Source organism: Netta rufina, assembly GCF_964035555.1.
Source record: "Netta rufina genome assembly, chromosome: 2".
In the NCBI taxonomy this organism is placed as follows: Eukaryota; Metazoa; Chordata; class Aves; order Anseriformes; family Anatidae; genus Netta; species Netta rufina.
In genome coordinates, this window is record NC_140124.1 from 84764530 (window position 1) to 84788874 (window position 24345).

The window sequence follows — 24345 nt, forward strand, 5'->3', positions numbered from 1 at the left end:
CAAACCTTTTCCACCAGAAGTGGAACATTTATTCAAATGCTAATGAAAGTAAATGCAATTTGTACTGGTGCTGAATCAACTTTTCAGGACTGTAATTTGCATTGTATAAAATTCCAATTTTTTCAATATGAAACATTAGAATAAGGTTTCAAGACTAAACAAATTGACATGGCTTTTGCCACAGAATTTTAAGTACTTTGATTTCTTTATGACAGGCAACTCTAATGCTATTGAGAAGTTTTATATTTACACATTTTCTTCAACAGTAGAGCAGACCCTTGAGATTCATTAAAATAATCTATAGATCTTATATTAAACTATTGTATCAACTGGCTCCATTTTCAGACCCAAACCAATTACTCATACCATTCTGCCAATGGACATTCAACTCTCAATTCACCTTGACTGACCAGAACTTGCAGACTATAACATACAGAGATGTAATACTCTTTCCATAATCATAAGCTGGCATGCAGTGATTTTCCCACAACACTAAAAACAAAACAAAATAATAAAAAAAAAATAAAATGAACAGAAATAATTAGACTACATTAGCAAAATAGAATGAAAAATAACCCCAGAATATTTTAAGTATTATTCGTATTATCTTATATAATCAATGTCACACCTGAAACCGGAGTACTGGATTCATTTTTGGTCTTTCCAACTCAGATGAAGCATTACTGGATCAAGAGATGGAAGCAAAAGATTTCCCAAAGATCCCTTTCCTTACCAGGGCAGAAGAAATCCAGTGAAAATGAGAAGCTACAAAGTTGTTTGTGTAAGACTATCAACATACCAGATTGCTAAACAAATGAATATGCAATGAAAATATCCATGTTTATGTTACAGAAAACAATGGTTGCAAGCACGTTCTCATGTGAACCAATAAAGCTCAGAGTAGAGAAAGTAAAGGAAGCAGTTAGAATAAACATGGAAATACTACTACTACTCTCAGGTGCAGTAGTCAGCTTCAAGTTAGAATGAGGAAACAACAAAAAAAATCATAGAACCATAGAATTGCTTGGGTCGGAAGGGACCTTAAATACAATATAAATCCAGCCCCCTGCCATGGGCAGGGACACCTTCCCTCAGACCAGGCTGCCCAAAGCCCCATACAGCCTTGCCTCCAGACCTCCAGGGGCTTCCAGGGGATGGGGCATCCACAGCTTCTCTGGGCAACCTGTGCCAGTGCCTCACCACCCTCTGAGTAAAAAATTTGTTCTTTAATATAAATCTCCCTTCTTTTAGTTTAAAGCCATTTCCCCTGGTCCTATTGCTACATGCCCTAACACAGAGTCCCTCCCCAGCTTTCCTGTAGGCCCTCTTTAGGTACTGGAAGGCTGTTATGAGGTCTCCCCGCAACTTCTCTTCTCCAGGCTGAAGGACTCCAATTCCCTCAGCCTGTCTTCACAGGAGAGGTGCTCCAGTCCCTCGATCATTCTCATGGCCCTGCTCTGGACTCACTCTAATCGGTCCATGTCCTTGTGCTGGGGGCTGCAGAGCTGAGCACAGGGCTCCAGGTGGAATCTCACAAGAGCAGAGCAAAGGTGCAGAATCACCTCCCTTGCCCTCCTGACCACATTGCTTTTGATGCAGCCCAGGATATGGTTAGCTTTCTGGGCTGCAAGAGCACATTGCCGGCTCACACTGAGCTTCTCATCAACCAACGCCCCCAAGTCCTTCCTCCTCAGAGCTCTCAATCCATTCTCCACCCAGCCTTTATATGTGCTTGGGATTGCTCCAAGCGTTGCACTTCATGAGGTTTGCACAGGCCCACCTCTCAAGCCTGTCCAGGTCTCTCTGGATGGCATCCCTTCCCTCCAGAGTGTCAACTGCACCACATAGTTTGGTGCCATCTGCAAACTCTTTTGAACCTTGGAAAAGTTTTGATTTAACTTGCATGATGATAAGGTAATTCATTAAAATGTTCAGTTTAAAAACATGATTTTATTCTGATCATAATTTTTCCATAAACATTTCTTGAATTACCTACAAATTAACAAATAATCAGTAGGCAAATACAAGCCTTGGAGTAAGTTATGTGGTTCTTGATTATGCATTAAGGACAAACAAAATGAGAGTTCTCCCAAGGAAATATACAACAATGTGTCTAAAACACTCTCTCATATATTGTGTTTATCTTTAAAGACCTTAGTATGACAAAGGACCAAGAAGATGACATGAATTTTTAGAAGTTAGAAAAAGCAAAGGAAAAGAGGAGAGATCCGAAGAGAAGTATGAATAACTTATACTTTCACTCTTCCAACTGTAACTCCAAACAGCACTTGTTTGGAAGAAGAATGGATATTTCAACAACTTGCTTCCAACGTTTTAATTTCTGAAGTGAATTGTCTTAAGTAAGGGTAACTGCTTTAAAAATGTAGTATTTCATTGCGTGTGTTCAACTTAAAAAAAATATTACCTTAGAAATCTAAAAAGTATTTGCTAAGCAGTATTTTCTCCAGCAATCACATTCAACCCAACTGTTGATATTTAAATAAAAAAATAAAATCACACAACAAACATTTTAGAGACAGGAATGAAAATAACTTAAAATGCATGAAAATCTAATAGGGATCAGCACTGAGTGTAGCAAAACTGAGATATAAGAATGATGCAATGAAAAAGCTAAGTATTAAAAAAACAAGAGGTGAAATTCTGCAGCAAATTTGTGTGCAATATTCTGGACCTTCATTCCTACCATTTTTGCACAAGCAAAAATAGAAATACATAGGTATACACACATGTATGTATGTATACTCGCATGTATACGTATGTGCGTGTGTGGAAGGAAAATAGTCTTAAAAAATATTCAAATAAGTCCTAGCAAGTCAGTAATATGTTTGATGAAGCACAGATTACTGCACATTTACTTTGTAGCTTATTTATACATTATAGTAAAAAAATATACATGACCTAATGTAAACATACAATTATACTTGTACAAGTGCAAGAGTTCTTACTTTCTATATGAAAGCAGTAGTCAGAGAATCAAGGCACTATTATGAAATGTTACTAAAAACAATACACTTCAGAAGACACATTGGTTTGCTGTCCTTTAAACGGTTTCCTGTATGAAAGATCAGCAGAGAAAGCTAAAATGTGTGTGACAATAGCACTTTTGACAACAACTTCTAGTCAAAAGCATAAATGTGAAAGTAAAACACTAAATCTTTTGTGCTGTAAGGGCATAAGAAAAGCTAAATATTTAGCTCCAAACATCCTGCAAATATCGTTTTGTTTCTCGAAGCATGGCCAGCATTTTCATTGCTTCCAATTTGTCAACTTCCATCTCCATGCTTAAAATGTCCACTACAGCATCACTTACACCATCAGCCATGTGCTTCTTATCCCTAGAAATAAAAAAGTAGGTGTAAAATGCATAATACTGTATTTTTCCTTTTATCAACAGCTTCAGAAACAGAGTAATATTGGAAAACATATTAAAAACAAACAAAAAAAATTGTATACTGTATGGCAAGTCATCCACTAAGTTTTCACATAGACAAGCATTGACAAGTACAAGAGATTCTCTCAAACAAATGTTACAAGATTTTCAGTGCATGGCAATACACATCAAAAAACTTGCACTGCCGATTAGGCTATCACAGAATAATTATTTACTTTTCGGGAGAACTGGACCTGCTGAAGTACGGTATTATATCCCCATATGGTTTCATCATACAAAGAAACCTCACTTATTAATAATGCTATTTTTAATACAAATAATAGACATTTACTCCAGCAGGAGAAAATACTGACAAAAAGCCCAATGTTCAGTTGACCATATACCAACAAACTTCCTAAAAAAATATGGAACCTCCAGGAAAGTTAGCCTCTACACATAAAGCTTCCCACTGTAAAATATATTACTATTGTGGAACTTCATAAAGGCAGTAGAATTTTGGAGTCTGTCACGACAAATATTCATTTCTATATTCAGGTAGCATCCTGGTTTATCCACACCCGGAATGCAGCAGAGGTTTCTGCTATGTCACAGCTGTCCAATTTATCATCTCATGGATTCAAGTATCCCATTTTTTCAAAACAATCGATTAGTTTGAATCCTACTACAACTTATTTGAATACTAAAAGAAAAGAAGTAACAGGTGACTGAAACAAGCAGAACTGTGTAGTTACAAACTATTCTTTCGTAACTGTATTATACATGTATAAAAATGGACATAACAGACTAAATTTTGGCATTCCAGGAAGGCTGTTTGAGCAACATGTTGGTCCTGTCTTTCATACAGCTCAAAGTCTTTCTAAAACCTCAAACTATTCACTTTCTGAGACAGTCCATCTTTACATACATACTCACCCACATACATAGAAGTAACCGCTATCTTTCAGCAGGACTCTGGCAACTTCCTTAGCATAAAGCCTAAGGACATCTTGCACATACTTAGGCGAGGCTCCTTCTGCAGTTGAAGAGTCTCTTGAGAAACAAACCTTAAGATGAGTTAAAGTCCCATTTTCAAGAAAACATCTGAGCTCATCTCTGAAAGGCAATAAAAAGTGTTAGTAATGGCTCTGAGATAAGCATCCCACATGAATACAAATTTAACACAGGAAATGTTAAATAGTGAACTTGCTTGAACAAATAGTCTCTATCATGATGCCGACAACCAAAGAACAGCCATGTCTCTCCAAAATGCCAGTCTGTATGTTCTTCCCTCAGCTTTTGCCTAAACAGCCAAAAGAAAAAAATAATTAAAAAAAAAAAAAGAACTGTGCCAACTGTATGTAAACCCAATGTTGTTTTATCAAGAGCAGAAACTAAAACTCCTATAACCTTATTCTCATTTACAGTAGTGCTTTTCTGGCTGTCCAGAGGCCTATTAATGTGAAATGGCTTAAGGTAAGTAACAGTGAAACCTTTCTTCTCTGATTTTCTTGAGTACTCACTTTTGGCCCAATTCAAAATCAATTAAATTCAAAGTTTTAATTTTATTTATTTTTTTTGTCACAGTTTCATATGGGAATAGTAAAGACTGGCACTTCTGAACATCTCACAAAACACTTCTGATTGCTGAATAAGGAGATTGCTACCCCTTAACCCTCGTTAGAAGCACTGTAAAAATACCCAGGGAAAGCTCAGCACAAACCATTTTTAGCATACTTTTCATTTAGCTGTAGAAACCTCTTAGAGTCCATGAATAACAATCTATTTACCACTACACCATCAGAAAAGTTATTGTATTTTCTTGAAATAATGCTGAAGATATTACTTTACAGGGGTTTTAGCTGTTGCTTTCTAGTTATACTTTGAGAGGTGTTTTATTTAGCATTGATTAAATGCTTACGAAATGCTATGGATTCTTTAAAATACAAAACAAAATAAATCTGAGAGATAAAAATACCTGGGGGATAAAATTAAGTTAATACTTGGTAGTAGAAAGGACAGTACATAATGATCTGGTTAAAGCAGATGCATGGAGCCAGCAGCATCATGTCAAAATACCACCTTTCTCTCAGAGCAGTTTAAAAATAATTATTACAGGATGCAAGAAATTCCATTATCTTGCTAGTATGAATAAGTCACACAGGAATGATATGTTGGTTACCTCTAAAGCTTACATTACCACCCAAATATTCAATTCTTCCTGTTTATTCTGAATGTACCTGTAACTCTTTGAACAAGCTTCTTTATGCCTTACAAAATTACACTGCTGTAGGTGGGGGGATGAAAGCAAAGAATGCTGTCAGAAGATGAGCAAAAACCAGAGCAGTGTCCCTTGTAATAACATACCCTAGATGCTTATTTTTGTTTGTTATGTCATGGTTTTGTTACCTTTTTTGCCTTGTACAGAGTTCCTTAAGCATTACAAAGAAAGAAAAGGACAAAGTTGTAAACAGCTCATAAAAACATGTGTGATTTGCCCTTTCTGGTTTAACAAAGAAGAGGGAGGAAAACACAAACAAACAAACAAAAAAACCCACACCATTTTTTTCCAAAAGAAAAAGATTAAAAATAGATTAATTTTTCTACTTAGAAGCCTGAGGCTGTATTTTTTTCAACATAGAAAGATTGTTTTTCATTTAAAAATTTGGTACATACCTATGTTGCAGGAAACCAATAAATGGTGCAATTCCTGTTCCTGGACCAACCATCACAAAAGGGACAGAAGGGTCTGAAGGTAAGTGGAAAGTATTGTTTGGACGAGCAAAAATAGATATCTAAAATGAAATCAGACAAAATACAATTGAAGAGTATTCTTAAGAAGTGAAAGTATCATGACATTTTTAGAACCTTCAGAATGTTTATGTAGTGTGTGTGTACAGACACCCTTCCAAATCCTGAACTTCAGAGGTTACTTTTAATCCCACACAGACACGTGAAAAACAATTTCACTTGAACTTCTGAAAAGCACACCCTATTTACAGATCTATCAATCAATCTGGATAAAAATATGGCAAAGCCAAACAAACATGAGCCTCCGAATATGAAAGAGGACTGCACTGTAAGTTTGGTGAATTTCTAGAATTCATGGAAAGTGTGATAACGGTGCACAAAAGGAAGCTAGGCTTGTTCACTGCTGTTATAGGCAACGTTTTTTTTTTTTTTTCTTTTTTAAAGTGAAACAAAAAACCACTGTGAACCACAGCACTGTGAAGTAGGGGTAGAGATTTGTTTATAGTGAATTAAAGTCTACCGATATCAAGCTCGCTTTCTTAATTTTCACAAAAGTTTTACAGGAAGTCCAAAAAGGCAAACAGGTAAGGAGAGTCCAACAATTGCTCAAAGACCTTGGAAAATGGTTTATATCATTCCACTGGTATACTCTAATTCTGATCACTAGATGTGTGTCAGAAAGGAAGACAGATTATAATTTTCACAGGAGCCATGCCCCATTTTCTGACTGTATATGGAATGAAAGATGACCATTCTTAACTCTTCAGAAGACCATTTAAAAATCAGCAGCAGCAATAGCAGAGTTTTACTCATTAAAATCATAAGCAAGAATCCGATTTATTTTGCATATTAATTAGGAAACAATTTGAATTCACTTTCAAGTTTAAGGAGTTAAAAACTAGATCAAGTTATTTAAACTTTGTTCTGTAAACCTGAGTGATTTAGCACTACCCTTCTTATCATTAAATCCACAACAATGTTAAAACAACACTAATTTTTCTGTCTGATGATGATTAAAAAAAGAACAGTATAATTCTTGGTGGGGGGACAATGCTTCTATTTCTGTAATACTTACTATTTCAAACCACACTTGAGTTAACAGACTATCTTCCCTATTAAGAATTCCAAATTTGTCATTCCTTTAAAAAGAATAATTCAACTGGTATACACACTTGTTCTATGAAATAAATTAATCCATTTTGTATTGCTATTCCATATATTTTTGCAACCTATGTGTATTGCTGAACATTTATCTATTTTGAATTCTAGCTTGCACAGCAGATTCAAATAGTTCTCAATGTTTTTCAGACTCAATTTGTAACAATCCTTCTGTTTGTTTTTTTTCAGTCCATCTCTTCCTCATGTTTGAGCTTTAACATATTGCAAATCAAGTATACTTTAACTCAATAGAGATGTGAATACTGGGATAAGATGCATCATGCACATAATAATCAGTTTCTCCCAAGTTACTTTTTAAAAATTAAAAATAACTTACATGGGTTTTCATTACAATTCGCCAGACCAAGACCTTGTATTATCAGCACAGTTTCCTTGTAACCAAGACTGCTTCCATATTTCTTAAATATATATTAGAATGTCAATAGTTTTTTTGTCACGTTATATGCAACACTATATAGAATGTATTTTATGATATACAGTATGATACATCTTCAGTTGGAAGGGACCTACGAGTATCAACCAGTCCAGCTTGTGACTCTGCAAAGGGCAACCTAGGAGTTAAACCCAATGTCTAAGAGCATCGCCCAACTCTTTCTTGAACACCAACAGGCTTGGAGCTGTGATCACCTCACCGGGGAGTTTGTTCCAAGGCTTGACCACCTTCTCAGCCAAGAGCTTTTTCATGTTAGTGCTTGAACTTTTTTTTCCTGAACTCCCCCAATGAAGCTTTAAGCCTTTCCCTCATGTCCTAACTTACTGCAAAATGAACAAGCATACTGCTCCTGCCAAAACATCTGCAGTACAACCATCTGTAAACATCTGCATTTCAACAATCTGCAAACAATGAAACCTGCAGTTGTTTCAAAACATGCATAAATGTAACAGTTATGGAAATTTAGACTTAACATTCATACCTCTTCAGTTGGAGGGCTTCCTTCTTTCGTATGCAGAGTGTTTTTATTGGGGTGCAGTAGAGGTGCAACTAACTCAGCAAGCCAGCCTGTACATACTCCTTTCCGTGAGACTGGTCTAGTGGGACAGGCAGGAAACTCCACAACATTAAACACAAAGGACAGTTTTCCTGGCTGATACAAGTTTGAACTGTAAAGAAGCAAATATAAAAAAAAAATAAAAATGAACTTAATGACCCAAAATAGCTCTGCTATCTTACAGCAGGTCCATTTTCAACTCAAACCACATTACCCAAATCAAGATATGTTCAGTTACCTATGTAATATTTATATGCAGTTAGAAATTTTCTTAGGGTTGGACTCAAAGGCCAATGCCTATAGGATTCAATCAGAATTCCTCTCTGTAAGATTTACATGTGTGAGCTTGCTCTTGAGAAATCCACCAACCTCTTACAAGACACTCTAAACAGCATTGTTTGAAATAGTCAAGACCTGTGTTTTGTTGGTGGTATTTTCTGATTGGTCGTGTTGTTGTTGTTTCTGGTGGTGGTGTTTGATTGATTGTGGGGTTTTGTTGTTTGTTTGATTTTGGTAACCAGGACATAATCACTTTTTCCCCTCAGATTTTATCCTTCTGTTCTCTTCTCTTTCTTCTTTAGATCTGCTGCTTTCACTGGATGGTCTTGCAGAAGATCTGAAGCATTGCTCACGTTACTATGTTCTTTTTACCTTATAGTGAAATAAAGTCAGTATTGTAATAGGCTAACTGGGAATGAAAAAAACACTGGGCAGGAACTGCCTCCTAGTGTGATTTTTTAGGAAGCTGGAGGGATTCCTGTAAGGAAGAGGGAGATAGGCAAAGCAGCATCTGAGATTGTAAGCCTCAAGAAAATAATAATGCACACATCCGAAGTTAAGGAAGGCTGGCCCTTTGCAGAGATGTGCAGCAACTGTGTTAAAGAAAAACAGCTGTTCTAATCTCCACAGCCAAAGCCTTTCCAGCTCCTGGTGCTGCCCTGCCAACGAGGAGACTGGGGGTGCCCCAGGAGCTGGGAGGGGACACAGCCAGGACAGCTGGCCAAGGGATGTCCCACATAGTGTAGGGTCATGCTCAGCAAAGTCAGGGTAAGGGAAGAAGAATTTGGAATGATGGCATTTGTCTTCCCAAGAAACTGAGCCCTGCTCTCCTGGAAGTGGCTGAACACCTGCCTGCTGATGGGAAGTAGTGAACAAATTCCTTGGTTTGCTTTGCTTGCACATGTGGTTTTTGCTTTACCTGGTGAACTACCATTATCTCTCAACCCAGGATTTCTTGTGTTTTTACCTTTCTCCCATCCCACCTGGTGAGAGTGAGAAAGTGGCTGTGTGGTGCTGAGCTGCCAAAGTGTTATAACCACAACAGAGAGAAAAGGGTGAGAAAACGGAGCATCAGGGCTTCAGATTTCAAGATGATACAGAGGAATTCAAGAGTAAGGGGTAGATCAACTATTCTAAGCAAAATGGCCTTAAAAAAGCAATTCAAAGTTTGCTCTCTAAAAGATCGTAGTGTATACACTGAAGAAAAAAGCACACGAATTACTCAAGATACAACTTGAACATGTCATTACCTTGAAACTGAATAGAATCTGACTTGCAATTTAGGAAGATGTTCTGAAAAATTAAAGAAAAGGAGATACCACTTATTGTTTGATTCAGCCCAGTGAAAATCAAAATATTACGTGAGTGCTTACACTACAACATGTAACAAGCATACTATAATTTTACTCTATTAACATTGAGTGTTTCTCATAAATAAGGTACTAGGATCTGAACCCTATTAGGAATAATTTTTAGGCTTTGTGGAACACCTGTCAGAGATACAATAAAATAAGGCCATAACAGTTAATTTATATGGTTATTAGTTATTTAAAAACAACTGTAAGGTACACAGGAGAGATGCCAGTAGTTAGTGGACACAGTGAAGCTTCAAATTTAGTTTTCCCCGTCTTTCATCTGAGTGTGCTTTATGGAGTTGAAAAGTTGAGAAATGGAATTATTTGACTGAATGTTTCTGCTATACAAATGTCCTGGAAGCAGATGTGGCAGTGTGACTTCAAACTCCGATGAATACCTATTTAATGTTTTGAAATCACAGCTAAAAAAAAACAAAAACAAACAAAATAGTTTGTATGAGACAACAGAGCTTGTATTTACTTGTTTTTTAAACCCCTACAAATTACTAAGGAGTAATGAAGAACACGATCACAAGGCCATAAAAAGCAATTGTTTTGTTTCACGTAATGAAACACATTAAGAAATTCCATTTTTTAATCTGGAAAGTAACTGTCAGTATTTTCAGATGCATTTGAGATGGCTGCATTTCAAGGCTCATTCCTTCCATGTTTCATACACAGAACTCTGCAAGTGTGTTGGGCATAACATAAACACAAATGCAGTGGAAAAAGCTTTCTGTTTTGACAGATAAAAACACAAGAATAAGAACACAAAGGCAGGGATATCAGTTGTATACAAACACGGCTTTTTGAATTGCAACCAGTTGATGAATTACTTCTTGAAGACACTAATCCTGCAAGCATCTTATGCTTATTTTTACGCACAGGAGTAACCCAGAGTCATTTGAAGCACAGGTATGTGACTAAAGTACAGAATGAAGACCACAGACTACCACTGGACAACAGAGTTTTGCCCCCAGCAATAGTTTTCGTTTGATCACTATGGACACTATAATATTTCTACAGTGGTAACTGAACAGTCACCCCCCATCCTGAGAAACTCAACACTTAGTTTGATGCATTTTCAGAATGAACTAAATCCAATTAAACCTAAATCAATCACTTACCAATTAACAGGTTAAGTGAAGGCTTGCAGCTTGGAAAAGCACGAAGTAAATCCAGCAAGCAAACATTTGACTCTCTAATAAAACGGGTATAATCAGAGTTTCCTTGTCTGCTGCAAAGCTCCTGAAGCCTCCGTTTTTCTCCTGCATTACTGGTGTACTCTACAAGGGCTCGCAAAAATGCCTGGAGTGAAGAAAGTAAGAGTGGAGGGTAAAAAGAAATACTCCAGTTGGACAAACCTGGGAAAAGCTTGTGTTGCCTGGGGATAGGAAGCCAGCTTGCAGGCTAATGAATAATACAATTTATTTTCCAATGTACACTTTCACCTACTGTGACATTTACACCCCTATTCCCCACCCTCCAATGTCTGGGGCAAGCTAGTAGGTCAAAAAATCCTACTTTGCCTGACTGAGGGAAGAGACAGATAAAAAGCATTTCCAGATAAAACCCAAACTTAGGAATGACTTTATTTATGTATTTGCACTTTAGTAACAGCCCCGTAACACAAATTAGTCCAAGACAAAACACCATGTGCCAAGTTACAGAAGCTGGGAAGGGAGTAATACCAAGTCTTAGAAGCGGTATTATTGTAAATAAAGTATGGTATTTTTGAGTCATGTAAATGTCACTGCGGTGTTTTATTCTGTATTTATGCCTACTTAATGGTAGTGCAAGCTTTTCTTAAGGGAAAATTAAGTACAGCTTGCAATATAAAGCAAAATTCAGATGCAAGTAGTTCCAGGGTTTGTTTTGTTTTGTCTGTTTGTTTTCCAAAAGGCAAGGTGGAAATAGACACAGTGCTTAAAAGGTAAGCAATCTAAAATACCCGGTGCAATCAGAGGACTTACTCTACACAAAAGAACACCAGAAAAGTAATTTGACTTTGGCCAAACACCAGATTCCAGAAAATAACTCCAGATTATGGAGCTGCAGGGCACTCTATTCTGAGCAAGAAACAATGCAGATAGGGTATATGATTGGTGATACTCCCCAGACAGCACCCTCTGCCTACTCTTATTATTGAGAAAAAGATTCAAAAACAGTTACATGTAGTGCTGAAAAGGTTGTCTCAATTGAATGATTCTCTTCTACAGTATATTGTCTAATAATGACATGCTGGATCCTACTGTGAAATTCACTTGAGTGAGAAGTACTTCCAAAAACTGACTTCCTTCACAGATCCAAGCAACACAACTGTAACTTCATGCTTCACACAAATTTATCTTTAAAATGTGTTTTGACAATACCAGAAATACCCATGCATTTCTAATTGCAAGCTTCTGATTTTTTTCCAGGCACAAAATGCAAGAGAAGTAATAAACACACATTTTGAGAACAAATACGCAACCAAAAATCTTTCTTTGAATTCTGCCAGTTACTGAAATGCTCAAGAAAAGCTTTGAAGTATTTTGAAGGCATTACATGATGCTTGTATAAAGCAACATGCTTCCAGTGACCAAACAGGACAGATACGGGTCCTCTTTGACTAGAAGGAATGATTTCTCTTCAATGCCTACAGCCAGGTTCTGTCAGCCTTCCAGTTACATGGAACCAACTATCTAGCGTTTTCCTATGTAATTCCAGATTACTTATGAATACAGAACGGTAATGGGGATTTTGGTATCTCATAGTTTGTCCAATAAAGCACTAAGAGCAAAATTTATTGGAACAAGGAATCAGCAGCATGCAAGCTGACAATCCTTATTCACCAAAAACCCAGTAACAAGACACAAAGCAAGGACAGAACTTCAAGTAGCTACACAGAGTAGAATTACTATGGATTTCCCTTCAAAAGGGAAAACAAACACACACCTTTTTGGGAATTGCTCTTATTTCCAGACACCAGGTTAGAATGAATTTCAGAGTGCTCCTTTCAGGGATGTGTTGTGGACGAGATGCTCCTAGTTTAGGGGGGAGGAAAAAAAAAAAACAAACACAAAAATACATCTATTAACATCCAAAAATAGCATTACGGAACTATCAATTAATGATAGAACTATCACAGAATATCAATTAATGCATATTTATTTGTTCCTTCAAGAAATACCATATACCTAAGCTTCATTCAATTCTGTATGATTGAGCCCAACTGATTTGTGGCAATTATAAACTAAACAGTAAAATGGTTTTCCAAGGAAAAGACCAAAAAAAAGTTACCAAGAAAGCAGGAAACAAGAAGAAAAGTGTAATACATGAGTGTTCAAATATATATATATATATATATATATATTTGGCTAGGCCATTCAAGGCCTTTTTGCCACTTCTCATCTTAGAGAAATTCTGAGGAATGCTTACAAGGGAAAGGATCATCTACATTTTTCCCCCCTCTATGAATACACACTCCTGAAAAATCAGAACATGCTGATGTTTTCTAATGATCTAACCAAAGGAGTATTTGGCTACTTCTTCATGGAGTCAGCCAGGATCCACAGGTAGCATTTGGCTACCTCTTAATGGGTCCAGGCAGGCTCAGCCTTGTGACGTGCCATGCTAAAGCAGCTACTCCCCATTCTAAGCTAACCCCAAAAGCTTGATCACTTACTTGACAAAACTTACTAACAAGCTCTGCAAGTCCCCAATTGTTTAACTACAGACCCCACTTGCATGTTGGGATTTCTCTTGATACTGTTTCTTGGCTTCAAGTTCTAGTTACTCATTCTTACTGTACGTTTCTCTTTTCAAGAGGCCTTTAATAAATTTTGGTCTAAAAATATGTCCCTTGCTAAATTATGTTTTCATATCAGCATTGCTTGACTGAACTCTTGCTAAAAAGAACAAAATTTACTTTTACACAGTAAGAGGATTGACATAAACAAAATGCACGAAAGAAGCATCCATTTTCATATGCATATGAACTTTTTCTGGAACACGCTGACAGCATTTCAAAATAAGTATTTAATCCTCTTCCAAGGATGCTCATATGTACAATAAAGGACATCTATGGGAAAGCAGGATTTGCTCAACAGACTATGTGCCAGACTGCTGGATAATTTCTCTGTTTTGCCCCCTCACTTGATCTCACATACTTCATCAGAGAATTCACAGGCTGCACAAAGAGGATACACATAGGGCAATGAGCCCCTTAAAAGGCACCTTGCAGCAGCACTAAGACTTCTGCTCTGAGAGTGCAGCCCTCAAAGGATGTAAGGCAGATGAATGTGAAGTGCTGTACTTCTGAGAAATTTCAGGAGAAATTTCACTTAGAAATGTTCAGTTATATGCTTAAAGGTTTATCTCCATAAACATGAAGGAGCACAGAGGAACCCCAATACCAGACTGAAGTTCCCATTATAAGTTAACTTATCTACAGTAAAAACAAGCAGCAGCATTTTGTGTCCTCTCCTGCCGACGTATCTCTGACTTCTGAAATGCCTCTACAAAATGACAGCTGTGTCCCAGTATTGAACTTAAAAATGTTCAAAACCATGCATACCAACTACTACTAACACAGAAAGGAATACTTGTTTATGACCAGCGCATCACACCTTACCTTTCTTTTTTGTGCCCTCCTTAACCTTTACACAAACAAAGCACTCCCCTCTTTCAGAAAGTCCCAAGACATGAAGAAGTTCTTCCACCTCACTGACGCTGTTGGGACATACTACACAGAAGGCATCTCCAGGTTGGTAGTCAAAGGCTGTATTCTGTTTTAAAATATGAAATAATTTCCATAAAATTGTAAGATAAACCAAAAAGACAACAGCATTCCTATGCCTAACAGTAATCTACCTACTATTACAGAGGTACATTTTTTTGCTCTGTGCTAGGATTCTGTTTCGATGACATCAGAAACTAATACTCATGTTTTCCTTGCTGGTTTAACTTCATTGATTAGAAAAACTTTTCCTCATCTGGTTTAAATATTTGGACACACTTGAGTAAAAACCACTGAGCAGTCTAAACAGAAGAAAAATAATGACGCATTAAGAGGAGGTGTTATATAATCAGCCCACATCATTAACTACCAATGTGCTTTGTTTTCTGGTTTGAGAAGAACAGAGAAATGAAGTCCGTATATTAAATACACCTAAGGTAACAGAAGTTAACAGTTTAAGTAATATGTTAAAAAGCCAGAATAAATGAATTCCAGAGGATGACGCAGATCTCAAAAGCTCCAAGATAATGAACTAAAGATTCTTACCTCCTGCTTATGCTACTCAAATTACTGCTTGTGTAGATTACCTACCAGAACAAATAACCACAGTTTACTATACAGAATTTCTGAGTATTTTGTAGGTTGCATATTTAATTCAATGCCATATCCATGGTTATTCCATGGATCGGGTATTGAATGTACAACTTCTGTAAAGTTCTGGCTTCTTTGGAGCCATGTCTTTCAGTGAACAAATCAGACTTTGCAGTTAAAAAGTGAATCAGCCTAAGCTGACATCATCCTGTTCTAGAGGGAATTCTTTTTTCTTTTTAAGCCATCGAATCTTTTTCCCCCAGTTATTATGCATAACACACATGCTCTTTACCCTACATTTCTGCCCATTTACAAAAGAAAAAAGCCACCACTAACTTACTGCAATATCGAGTTCTAAAAGCAACGCGGTTTTTATCGCATCTTCTCTAGTGAGCTGGACTGCTTTTGTAACTGGCACTTTGAAGGTTGTTCCCTCTGAAATCAGTATGGATGGATGTGGATTCTGAAAAAGGAGAGGTGAAAACTTATATTAAAAAATGCGAAGTAGCTGAACGACAGCTTAGTATAATACACAGGAATTACTGCTGGCACTTTTTTTTTTTTTTTTGAAACAATCTTAGGAAACAATTCAAGACAATGAGGAGGAAAAACATGCATCTTCAATATGTATATACACACCAACACAGAGTGTTTTGTTCTACATTTTTTAAAATCATATTTAAGTAGTACAAGGCATACATTCAACTATAAAAGGTCCATAAGCTTTAACAGCCCAATGGGCCTATACTATTATAAAATGAAGTTAGTCTTTTCCTTTATTAAGTTGTCTTAAAAACAGCCAATTTCGTTTTATGGGTTAGTGACCAGCCCCTCTTTTTAAGCACTGTTAGCATCGCTTTCAACCTGAGTGTTAGTCTGTACTCAAAGGGAACCTCTAAATCACAAATCTTCATTTCAGTAATTTGGATTGTTTAACTCAACAGCTCAGCCTCATATCTGTCTCATTCCCACATCTGCACTTTTCGCTGATCCCAGCTGCCATCTCTTGGTTGGCATTACTTGAGTACTGGGGAATAGGGCCCCTGCCCTCCTGGCTGTTACCACACTCAGCTTACTGTCTCCCTGTCCCTTCCATGGCAGCCAGCCTTCACTGCTCCCTTGAGGAGATAACCAAAACATCTGTCCTTTGGCAAGCAATCAGAAAAGTTTGAGTCACACTTTCCAGTTAATTCTGAACACTAAATTTACCAACTGGAAACGATCACTAGCTTATGCTAATTCTTCTCTTTGTACAGCAGGACTTGGTTCTACATGGTTTCATAATGAAAGCACATTGACTTTTGGTCTGTAGGGCATATGCTATCTTCAAGAGGAAAATTATGATCATATATTTACAAGTTTAAGTTACTAAATATGCAGTAGTATTTTGAAGAATTTTAAACCCTCTCATGGCATTCTGCAAGTACTAAAAATCTGAACTGAAGCTGTACTATACTCCTTTCCATAGGGAGAATTTTCACAGTCTGAACATGATGGATAATTTATTTAAAACACATAAATTGAATACTGATGATTTTAATTCTTCCATTCCCAGCACTGCAGTGCCATTCCTTTATCAAATTATTATTTAGTTAAATTATACTTCAGCCCAGAGCAGAGCAGGCTGAGAGGGAGGACTCATGGCAGCCTGCAGCTCCCTCACAAGGGGAGCGGAGGGGCAGGCGCTGAGCTCTGCTCTCTGGGGACAGCGACAGGACCCGAGGGAACGGCATGGAGCTGGGACAGGGGAGGGTCAGGCTGGGGGTTAGGAAAAGGTTCTACTCCCAAAGGGTGGTCGGGCACTGGGACAGGCTCCCCAGGGCAGTGGTCATGGCACCGAGCCTGCTGGAGTTCAAGAAGTATTTGGACAAGGCTCCCAGACACATGGTCTGATTTTTTGAGTGTTCCTGCGCAGTGCCAGGATTGGGTCTCGATGATCCCTGTGAGTCCCTTCCAACTCAGGATATTCTGTGATTCTATACTTCAACACAGGCATCCTTAACTCATATGCTCATCATTAACTACATTCTTACCATATAAATGGACTTTCCATTTAAAATCAATAAAACTCCTGTGTTCAGGGATGTATTTCTTTTATATATATATCCATTTGTTCTTTTGAACTCATGATCCTAAGAAGACAAGAGACTTTCATCATTCAAACTTCAAAATTCCTTACCTCACCATGGGTGTCCTGAAACTGCACCTCTATATACTCTGGTGGCAAGACAGGGATATTAAGAGCAGCCTGAGAGATGGGAGGGACAGAGTGAACAAGCGAAGGTTCTGTGTCTCTAGCTGAAGCCAGAAGATTGATGTCAACCGGTTTCTGTGATGAAACATCGGAACTTGCATCTCCCTCATCTTCTAGTTTCAAGTTCTGTATTTCTGAGCTTAAGTTTAGTTCATGCCCAACACGGGCGGCTGCAGAGAGAGTGCTAGAAACAGCACTAACATCGTTGCTCATGCCTTCTTTTTCTTTCTGCAATAGAAACACTTTCTTGAGGGCAAGCCAAAGTCCATCAATCCAAGGATCAACCACTAGTTCTAACCTGGGGAGGAAACAGAAGAATAAAGAAAAAAGAAAAAGAAAACAGAAGGAAAGAGCGAGAGAGAAGGGGAAGGATGAACAGAGGAGAGAGGAACGATCTCATTGTGACTTTCTGGACTGTTAATTTATAACTGATGAAGAGAGCAAAAAAGTTAAAAAGTAAAAAATACACCATTCATTTTCTTTTTTTATATATATTCGCAGCTGTTATCTAAACGACTTGTTTGTTAAAATGAGTATTTGCATTTCATACTAATGCTATGTAAGTTTATGGAGTCTGCAGTAGGCTCACTTTCCAGTTTCTCATTTTTATTTTCTAATGTTGAACTTCATGACAGAAAGGATGATAGCAAAACCCGAAACTTTTCACTGTGTAACAGCAACATCAGTATCTTAAAATATAACATTCCATTTTTTACTATTTTAGAACAAGATAAAAGTTTTATGATTACGGCAATGTTTGTTTTCAACTGTCTTGTGCCATCACGAACAGAACTATTATAATCTGTACTTCAAAATAAGCAAGCCAAGACTGCAGCCTACTGGCCAGAAAGAACAACAGAATAGAAAGGGAATTGTTCCCTTACGTTATTCTTCTACAGTAATTTTAAAAACGTCTTATATAATTACTTTACAAGAAAAGTTTTTTTTTTAATGCAAAATGCAAAAAAAAAATTAAAAAACATTTTACAGTTCACCTAAAGCAGCCCCACTGTATACATGCCATGGAACTGCTTTTACTTACTTCAATAATCTTGGACAAAATTTTAAAAGCCTTTATTTATTCCGAATTCCTTAATTTCTAAAACTGCTGAATGCCATCCATTTTTACAGGCATTACAGATGCTTGCTCAGACTTTAAAAATGCAGTTCCATTCAAACGTAATTAAGACTGAAACAGCACAGGTTTGGATAGGACTCATTCCTAGGAGGTGTTATCAGACTCGGCTGATTTCAAAGAGTTCAAAGCATTTAGTAAAAATCATACCTGATTATGGATTTTGTTTATCCAGTATGCAAAACTCATTCAGTTCTTACCCTACACAATCATCTGCTAATCCTGTGTCATAGAAGTGCTGGGCACCAAGTTCTTGAAGTCGTCGGTCTACTGTCTTTCCACCATTGCAAAAGAATGTGTACTCTGAATCTCCCAGCCCTAACAAATACAAGGAAAGAAATCATGTCAGTCAGCCAGCCACACAGGCATCACAGACAACGACCTAATAAAGATCTAAAATTAAAATACAGGATTTTCTTGCAGGCAAGCAGGATAACCTGACGCATCTAAGTGTGTGTAAGGATGACACTTTTATGACTTAAAAAGAAAAGAAAGAAAAGAAAGAAAAGAAAGAAAAGAAAGAAAATCTGTGTTTGTCCCAAAGCATCGTTGAAAAAGTTGTTCTTCCTTCACAAATCTAAGATGTAGAATTTACTCAAAAATACTTTGCTTTAGATATTTAACACTTCAGAATAACGCTGCTTTAGATAGGGGCTTTAAAAAAAACTAAACCATTCTTATAGGAAAATGCAAGGAGTTGAAATAATTAGAAACAGAGTGAGGCCAATAATATACAAAACACTACATCACCTAACAATCCGTACTGGAGGTGTGCGAAATGATCAGGTGGCAAGTTCTTATCCTGAATTTTCTTAACGAACTTGCGGGCAGTGTCTGGTGGGTCTCCAGTACCAGTAGTGGAAATAACAATAACTACAGGATCCTTTTCTCCTTCCAAGTTATACTACAATGAACAGAACAAGCAAGTTATAAGGCACCGTTTGAGATGTATTTGTGGCCTTGCATATTATTTTCCTCTTTTCCTTTTCCCAAAGGAAAAGCATTTAATCTCATTTTACCTGTATTAAACCACAGAAACGCTTTCATGTAATTACAAGTTCTTTTGTGGATGCAAATTGTAATCCTGTTTGTAACTTTGTTTATTAATGTAAGGTACAGAACCACATGAACAGAAGAAAAATGGTAGCCTGTCTACTAGACAGCATGTGAACAATTACGTTACTCCTTAACCTCCTCTTTACCATAAGAAGCAACCCCATCTCCTCCAACTGCTCCATGTTGGTTTCAGTTTAAACTCACCCCCAGCACTCCAATAAAACAATAGAAATATGAGAAAATATACACAAAGACTGCAAGAAATACTATTTATAATTGTTTCAGGCAGTGTCAGGACTGAAGTTCAAAACTTCAGGATTTGAGCTTTATTCTAAGCATAAATCACTCGAACTGTATCTCCTTCTCTAGGCATGTGGAGGTTACTCTTTACATCTGAAATCCAGAAAAGTTAGGAACACAATGAAACACGTTATCAAGTGGTTTTGCTATTGTCATTGTTTTCCACAACTTTCCTGAAGAACCTAGGAACAGTTGCAAGGAGCAACTTAAATTGCCACCTCAAACAGCATCCTGCCTGCGGCAGGGTCCAACAGCAGGGGTCTAGAGAAGCAGAAGAGGAAGCATGAGTAAACATGCAAGGACATTTCTCAAGTATTTTGCCAGACCTCAGTGAGTTGCTGTCCAGGGACATTCCAAAACAGTTTTGTCTTTTACAAGATCAAGTAAACTCCAAGCACACACAAATTCCTGAGCTTCCAAAACAGAGCTATAAGTTGTGGGGAAAAAATATAAAATAAATAAAAAAGCCTTAGCAGCTCTCTTCCAGTAATTTGGATCTGCAGAGCCTTCACAGCTGATTTAATAAGTATGAGAACTTCAGTGCACTGCCACAGGTGACTATTGCATTAACAAATAAAAGTCTCTTCTTCAAGTACAAAATGCAAGGGCCTACTGGTATCACAAAAGTGTTACATAAAATTGTGTCCCACGGAAAAAAAAAAAAAAAAGATAAAAGCTTCAAAAGAAAAAGCTGGTGTATTAAAAGAGAGTTAGGATTAGTTCATTAAACTCCTGTTTGCTCCACTACATTCTCCTTAGCAAACGTGTGAAGAGTTTCAGAGAAATACCCAGCAAACACATAAAGAAGGGCCAGGCCTTCTAACTGACTAGTATGGACAAAACAGAAGCATCTCACTTCCTGACCTCAGGCACACACACACCCCTTTGAACTACACAGGTTGTGGAGTAAGCTGTCAGATCTCACCCAGAGGAATTCACAAGAGGCCACATACCTCAAGCATGCTCTTGCTGATGTAAATTGTCGTTCGGCCCTTCCTTCTCTAATTACACCTACACTTCTCTAAGTTCTCTTTATTCACAGTGAAGGGAAAGTAAAAGCTTAAGTAATGATATCCGTAAAGCCATAAAGCTTTTTCCTCAATGCTTAATTCTCACATTCTCAATTCAGTGCACCTTTATGCCCCATCAATAACTCCCAGCTCTGAGTTGTCTTGTCAAATTTGACAAACTGCATTTATTCAAGTGCAGGCCACTAACAGGACTAGAAATACCCAGCCTGCTGCCTTCCTGAAACTAATCTACAAACTTGTCAAACACAGAAGAAACTAAATGGAAGAATATAAGGAGAATCTTCACATTCTCTGCTGGCTGGCTAAGTCTCCTTCTAAGACTTTGCTACATATTTGGAGAACATTCATTCAAAATCAGATGTCCAGCTACAAAAGAAAGTGTGCCCCCAAGAAAGCAAAAGGGAACTGAATTATTTTTATAAGCTTCTCAAATTTTCCAATGCATGAACAACAAACAAACTGAATAATAATTTCTACTGACAGGAAAGTTGACCGACAAATAATGAATTCATTCAATACTGCACACACAATTAGCTTTCAAGAAGTCACTGTACTGATTTTAGGAACAGAGATCACGTATACTCATTTACTATTCTAGTACGAAAAATCACCAGAAAGATTTGGCAGAAGGCTATCATGAGTATCGATCCATGTTATTGATTCCTAAAACCTGCAAATTTAAAACTAGATGATGTATTTTAGGTAGATAAATGTGCTCAGACCTCACTGTTATTAACAGCCACCACTCAAGCACATGAAGAAAAACGTAGCTCTTAAATAACTCTTTTTCAAAACAGCACAGAGTATCTCACCTTGTCCATTTCACTTATACAGTGCATATCAGCTTCAAATCCGTGGGCACCTGCTTGCATGCATATTTCCTCAGCTATGGCTTTTGCCTGCCCTTTCTGTGTTGCATAGAGGAGCAAAAACCTCCTTTTTAAATCACAGCACATTTTCCAAAACAGGGTACTTTTAAAATTTTATTTAAGACACTGCAGAGGAAAAAAAAAAAAGAAAAAGAAGCAAATTTACTGCATGCGGAATGGCAAGATTTTGCCCTGTTTATTAGATTAAAAAGAGATACTTTAAAAGGATAGCAGTATTGGTGTTTAACTTGGAAACAGGGCATCTACTCTGAAGAGAAGTCTTTTCTCACAACTAGGCTTTGCAGGCCAGGATATGAAGGATTCAGTTAAGTGTGCTGTACTATCTTGATATTGCAATAATATTGCAGAGTGCCAAGCTCAGAACCTAGTTTATAAGCAATACAATACAGGAAAAAAAAATAATGAAAATAAATACTATTTTTATTACGTAAGTTTTATTTTCCATTTTAGGTTACTGACTGCTTTAGTCAGCTTTCTGAGATGCATTTGAAAAAAACAAAATACATAATTTGGTGACATCGAACTACGACATTTGATCAATGTTTTTAATTCTTTATTTCTTCTTCTCTGAAATCAGCTTTTTTTTTTTACCTGAATGCTCTTACACACCATTCTCTGTGTCTGTATTTTTAAACATAAGCATTACTTTTCATTCCCTATTTCAAAAAGGAGCTTCTTATACAACTCTTGAGCTTTTGACATTTTTTCTTCAAATAAATCTTAGAGAAATCTTCTGCAATGTAAAATTTCACTCCTTCCCAAAGTCTTGAAAGAAGTAGGAGAAACGAGATGCACATCTTTATCCATCTGCCTGTCCCATAAAACCTCTCTCATTCAAGCTTTTCTTTTGTGATTTAGACACAGACAAAAGACAGAAGATAAAAGGTCAACTTCAAGAAGCAGTGAATAAGAGAGACAATTAAAATGTCTCTTGTGCATATATTGCAAATTAATCTTCTGCTAGTGCTTTGTTACTGCTTGGGAGCTGCAGTAGAACTCAAATACCTAGAATGAAAACTCAGCAATTTTAGTTCCAAACTTGAGACTTTTTTTTCATGTGCCTGGGCCCAGTTTGCTGTACTTCACTTATGGCACCCCCACAGATTCAAGTACATACATCAATTTACGTAGACCTGTAGCAAAATAATTTCAGGCACTTCTTTTTTCCTTGTTTCTTCCAGGGAAAACAGAAAAAGAATACTGCACTCCATTCATATGGCAAAATATGTCTCCCCACAGTATTGCAGGACATATCTGCTATTATGATACTGAGGGTTTTTTTAAAGCACACTTGTAAAACAAAAGTGGTAAAATTAAATGACAGCTTCTTAAGAGTACAGTGCCTGTACCATACCCGAATTCCATGAAACACAAAATTACTAGGAAAATGTAAGGCTTTCATTTTATTTTTTCTATTACATTTTCCAGCACAATTTTTACTTTAAATTGACATTGCTTTACCTAAAAAATATTTAAATTCATTCAAATAACTGACTTCATGTGCACAAAAAAGATGCACAAGCCAAATAATCGACAGACTGATTTTTCACCCTCCTTTTACAAAAGAAATACTACCATTTGACTACATAGAAATTACAAAGGTTCATAGAAATTCATTTTCACTACCCTCAGTAGTGAAACAAACAGAGGTTTGTCCCAGTCATGTGCTGTGCTTCCAACCTGATTGCTCTTTTGTCAGCAGGTGGCAATGTCTGGCTGTGGAGAAAAAAACAATAAAGGTGAAATGGTGTTTCTTTATTACTATGTTCTTTCTCATACCTTAGAAAAGGAGAAAGATGACCAGTTTTCTACTTGGCCCACACGATGCCTCTGCAGGACCCTCACACTCTTCTGTGGGGCTTCAAACGGGGCTGTGAAACTGTGGTTTCACAGACAGGTCAGTTTGTATGTCATTTTATCAGCAGATACTGGCTTGTTCGCAATACCTTTCACCCTGCAACCGAGACAACAAGACACGTGAACTTCGCCGAAAGCAGTCTCAAGCAGCAGTTCCTTCAGAAGATAAAAATAAAATCGCACAGTAAACCTCCTACTGCACCGGAAAGAAGTATAGTTTTTTATTTTATTTATTTTTTTGTGTGTGTTTTCAGGGGGAGAGCTGCCCCTGAGGAGGGCCGGTGCCTGACGCACTAAGGCAGCCCCAGCAGCAATCACAGCCCCCCACAGCGCTCCCAGCGCCCGGTCCCGCCACCACCACCACCTTGGGACACTCAGGCTTTTCCCCTCACCCCTATTTCTTCCCCAAAACGCCATTTTCCCGAATTCCCGTCACCGACAGACCTACCCGTGCAGGGGCCGAGCACGACACCCGCAGTACCGAGCCCGGCCGCGCCGAGCAGCGCCGTGAGGGCGGCGGAAGCTCCCGGCAGCCCGCGGTGCCCGTGATGGCGGCGGAGGTGAGGCCCA

The 24345-nt window shown here is 37.6% G+C and overlaps 1 protein-coding gene across 1 annotated transcript; it reads right to left on the reverse strand.

Annotated features, from left to right (window-relative positions):
* Window positions 1–1951: 1951 nt before the first annotated feature.
* MTRR (5-methyltetrahydrofolate-homocysteine methyltransferase reductase) lies at window positions 1952–24287 on the reverse strand. The gene is made up of 16 exons (XM_084282469.1): window positions 24224–24287; window positions 23698–23872; window positions 21841–22023; window positions 19392–19545; window positions 18842–18959; window positions 17432–17804; window positions 15593–15715; window positions 14557–14710; window positions 12879–12967; window positions 11069–11249; window positions 9837–9879; window positions 8233–8419; window positions 6065–6183; window positions 4599–4691; window positions 4325–4504; window positions 1952–3356 (listed from the first exon to the last, which is right to left on the reverse strand). The coding sequence occupies exons 3-16, from the start codon at window positions 21982–21984 to the stop codon at window positions 3212–3214; spliced, it is 2103 nt and encodes a 700-aa protein (XP_084138595.1). The 5' UTR covers window positions 21985–22023; window positions 23698–23872; window positions 24224–24287; the 3' UTR covers window positions 1952–3211.
* Between the last annotated feature and the right edge of the window lie 58 nt (window positions 24288–24345).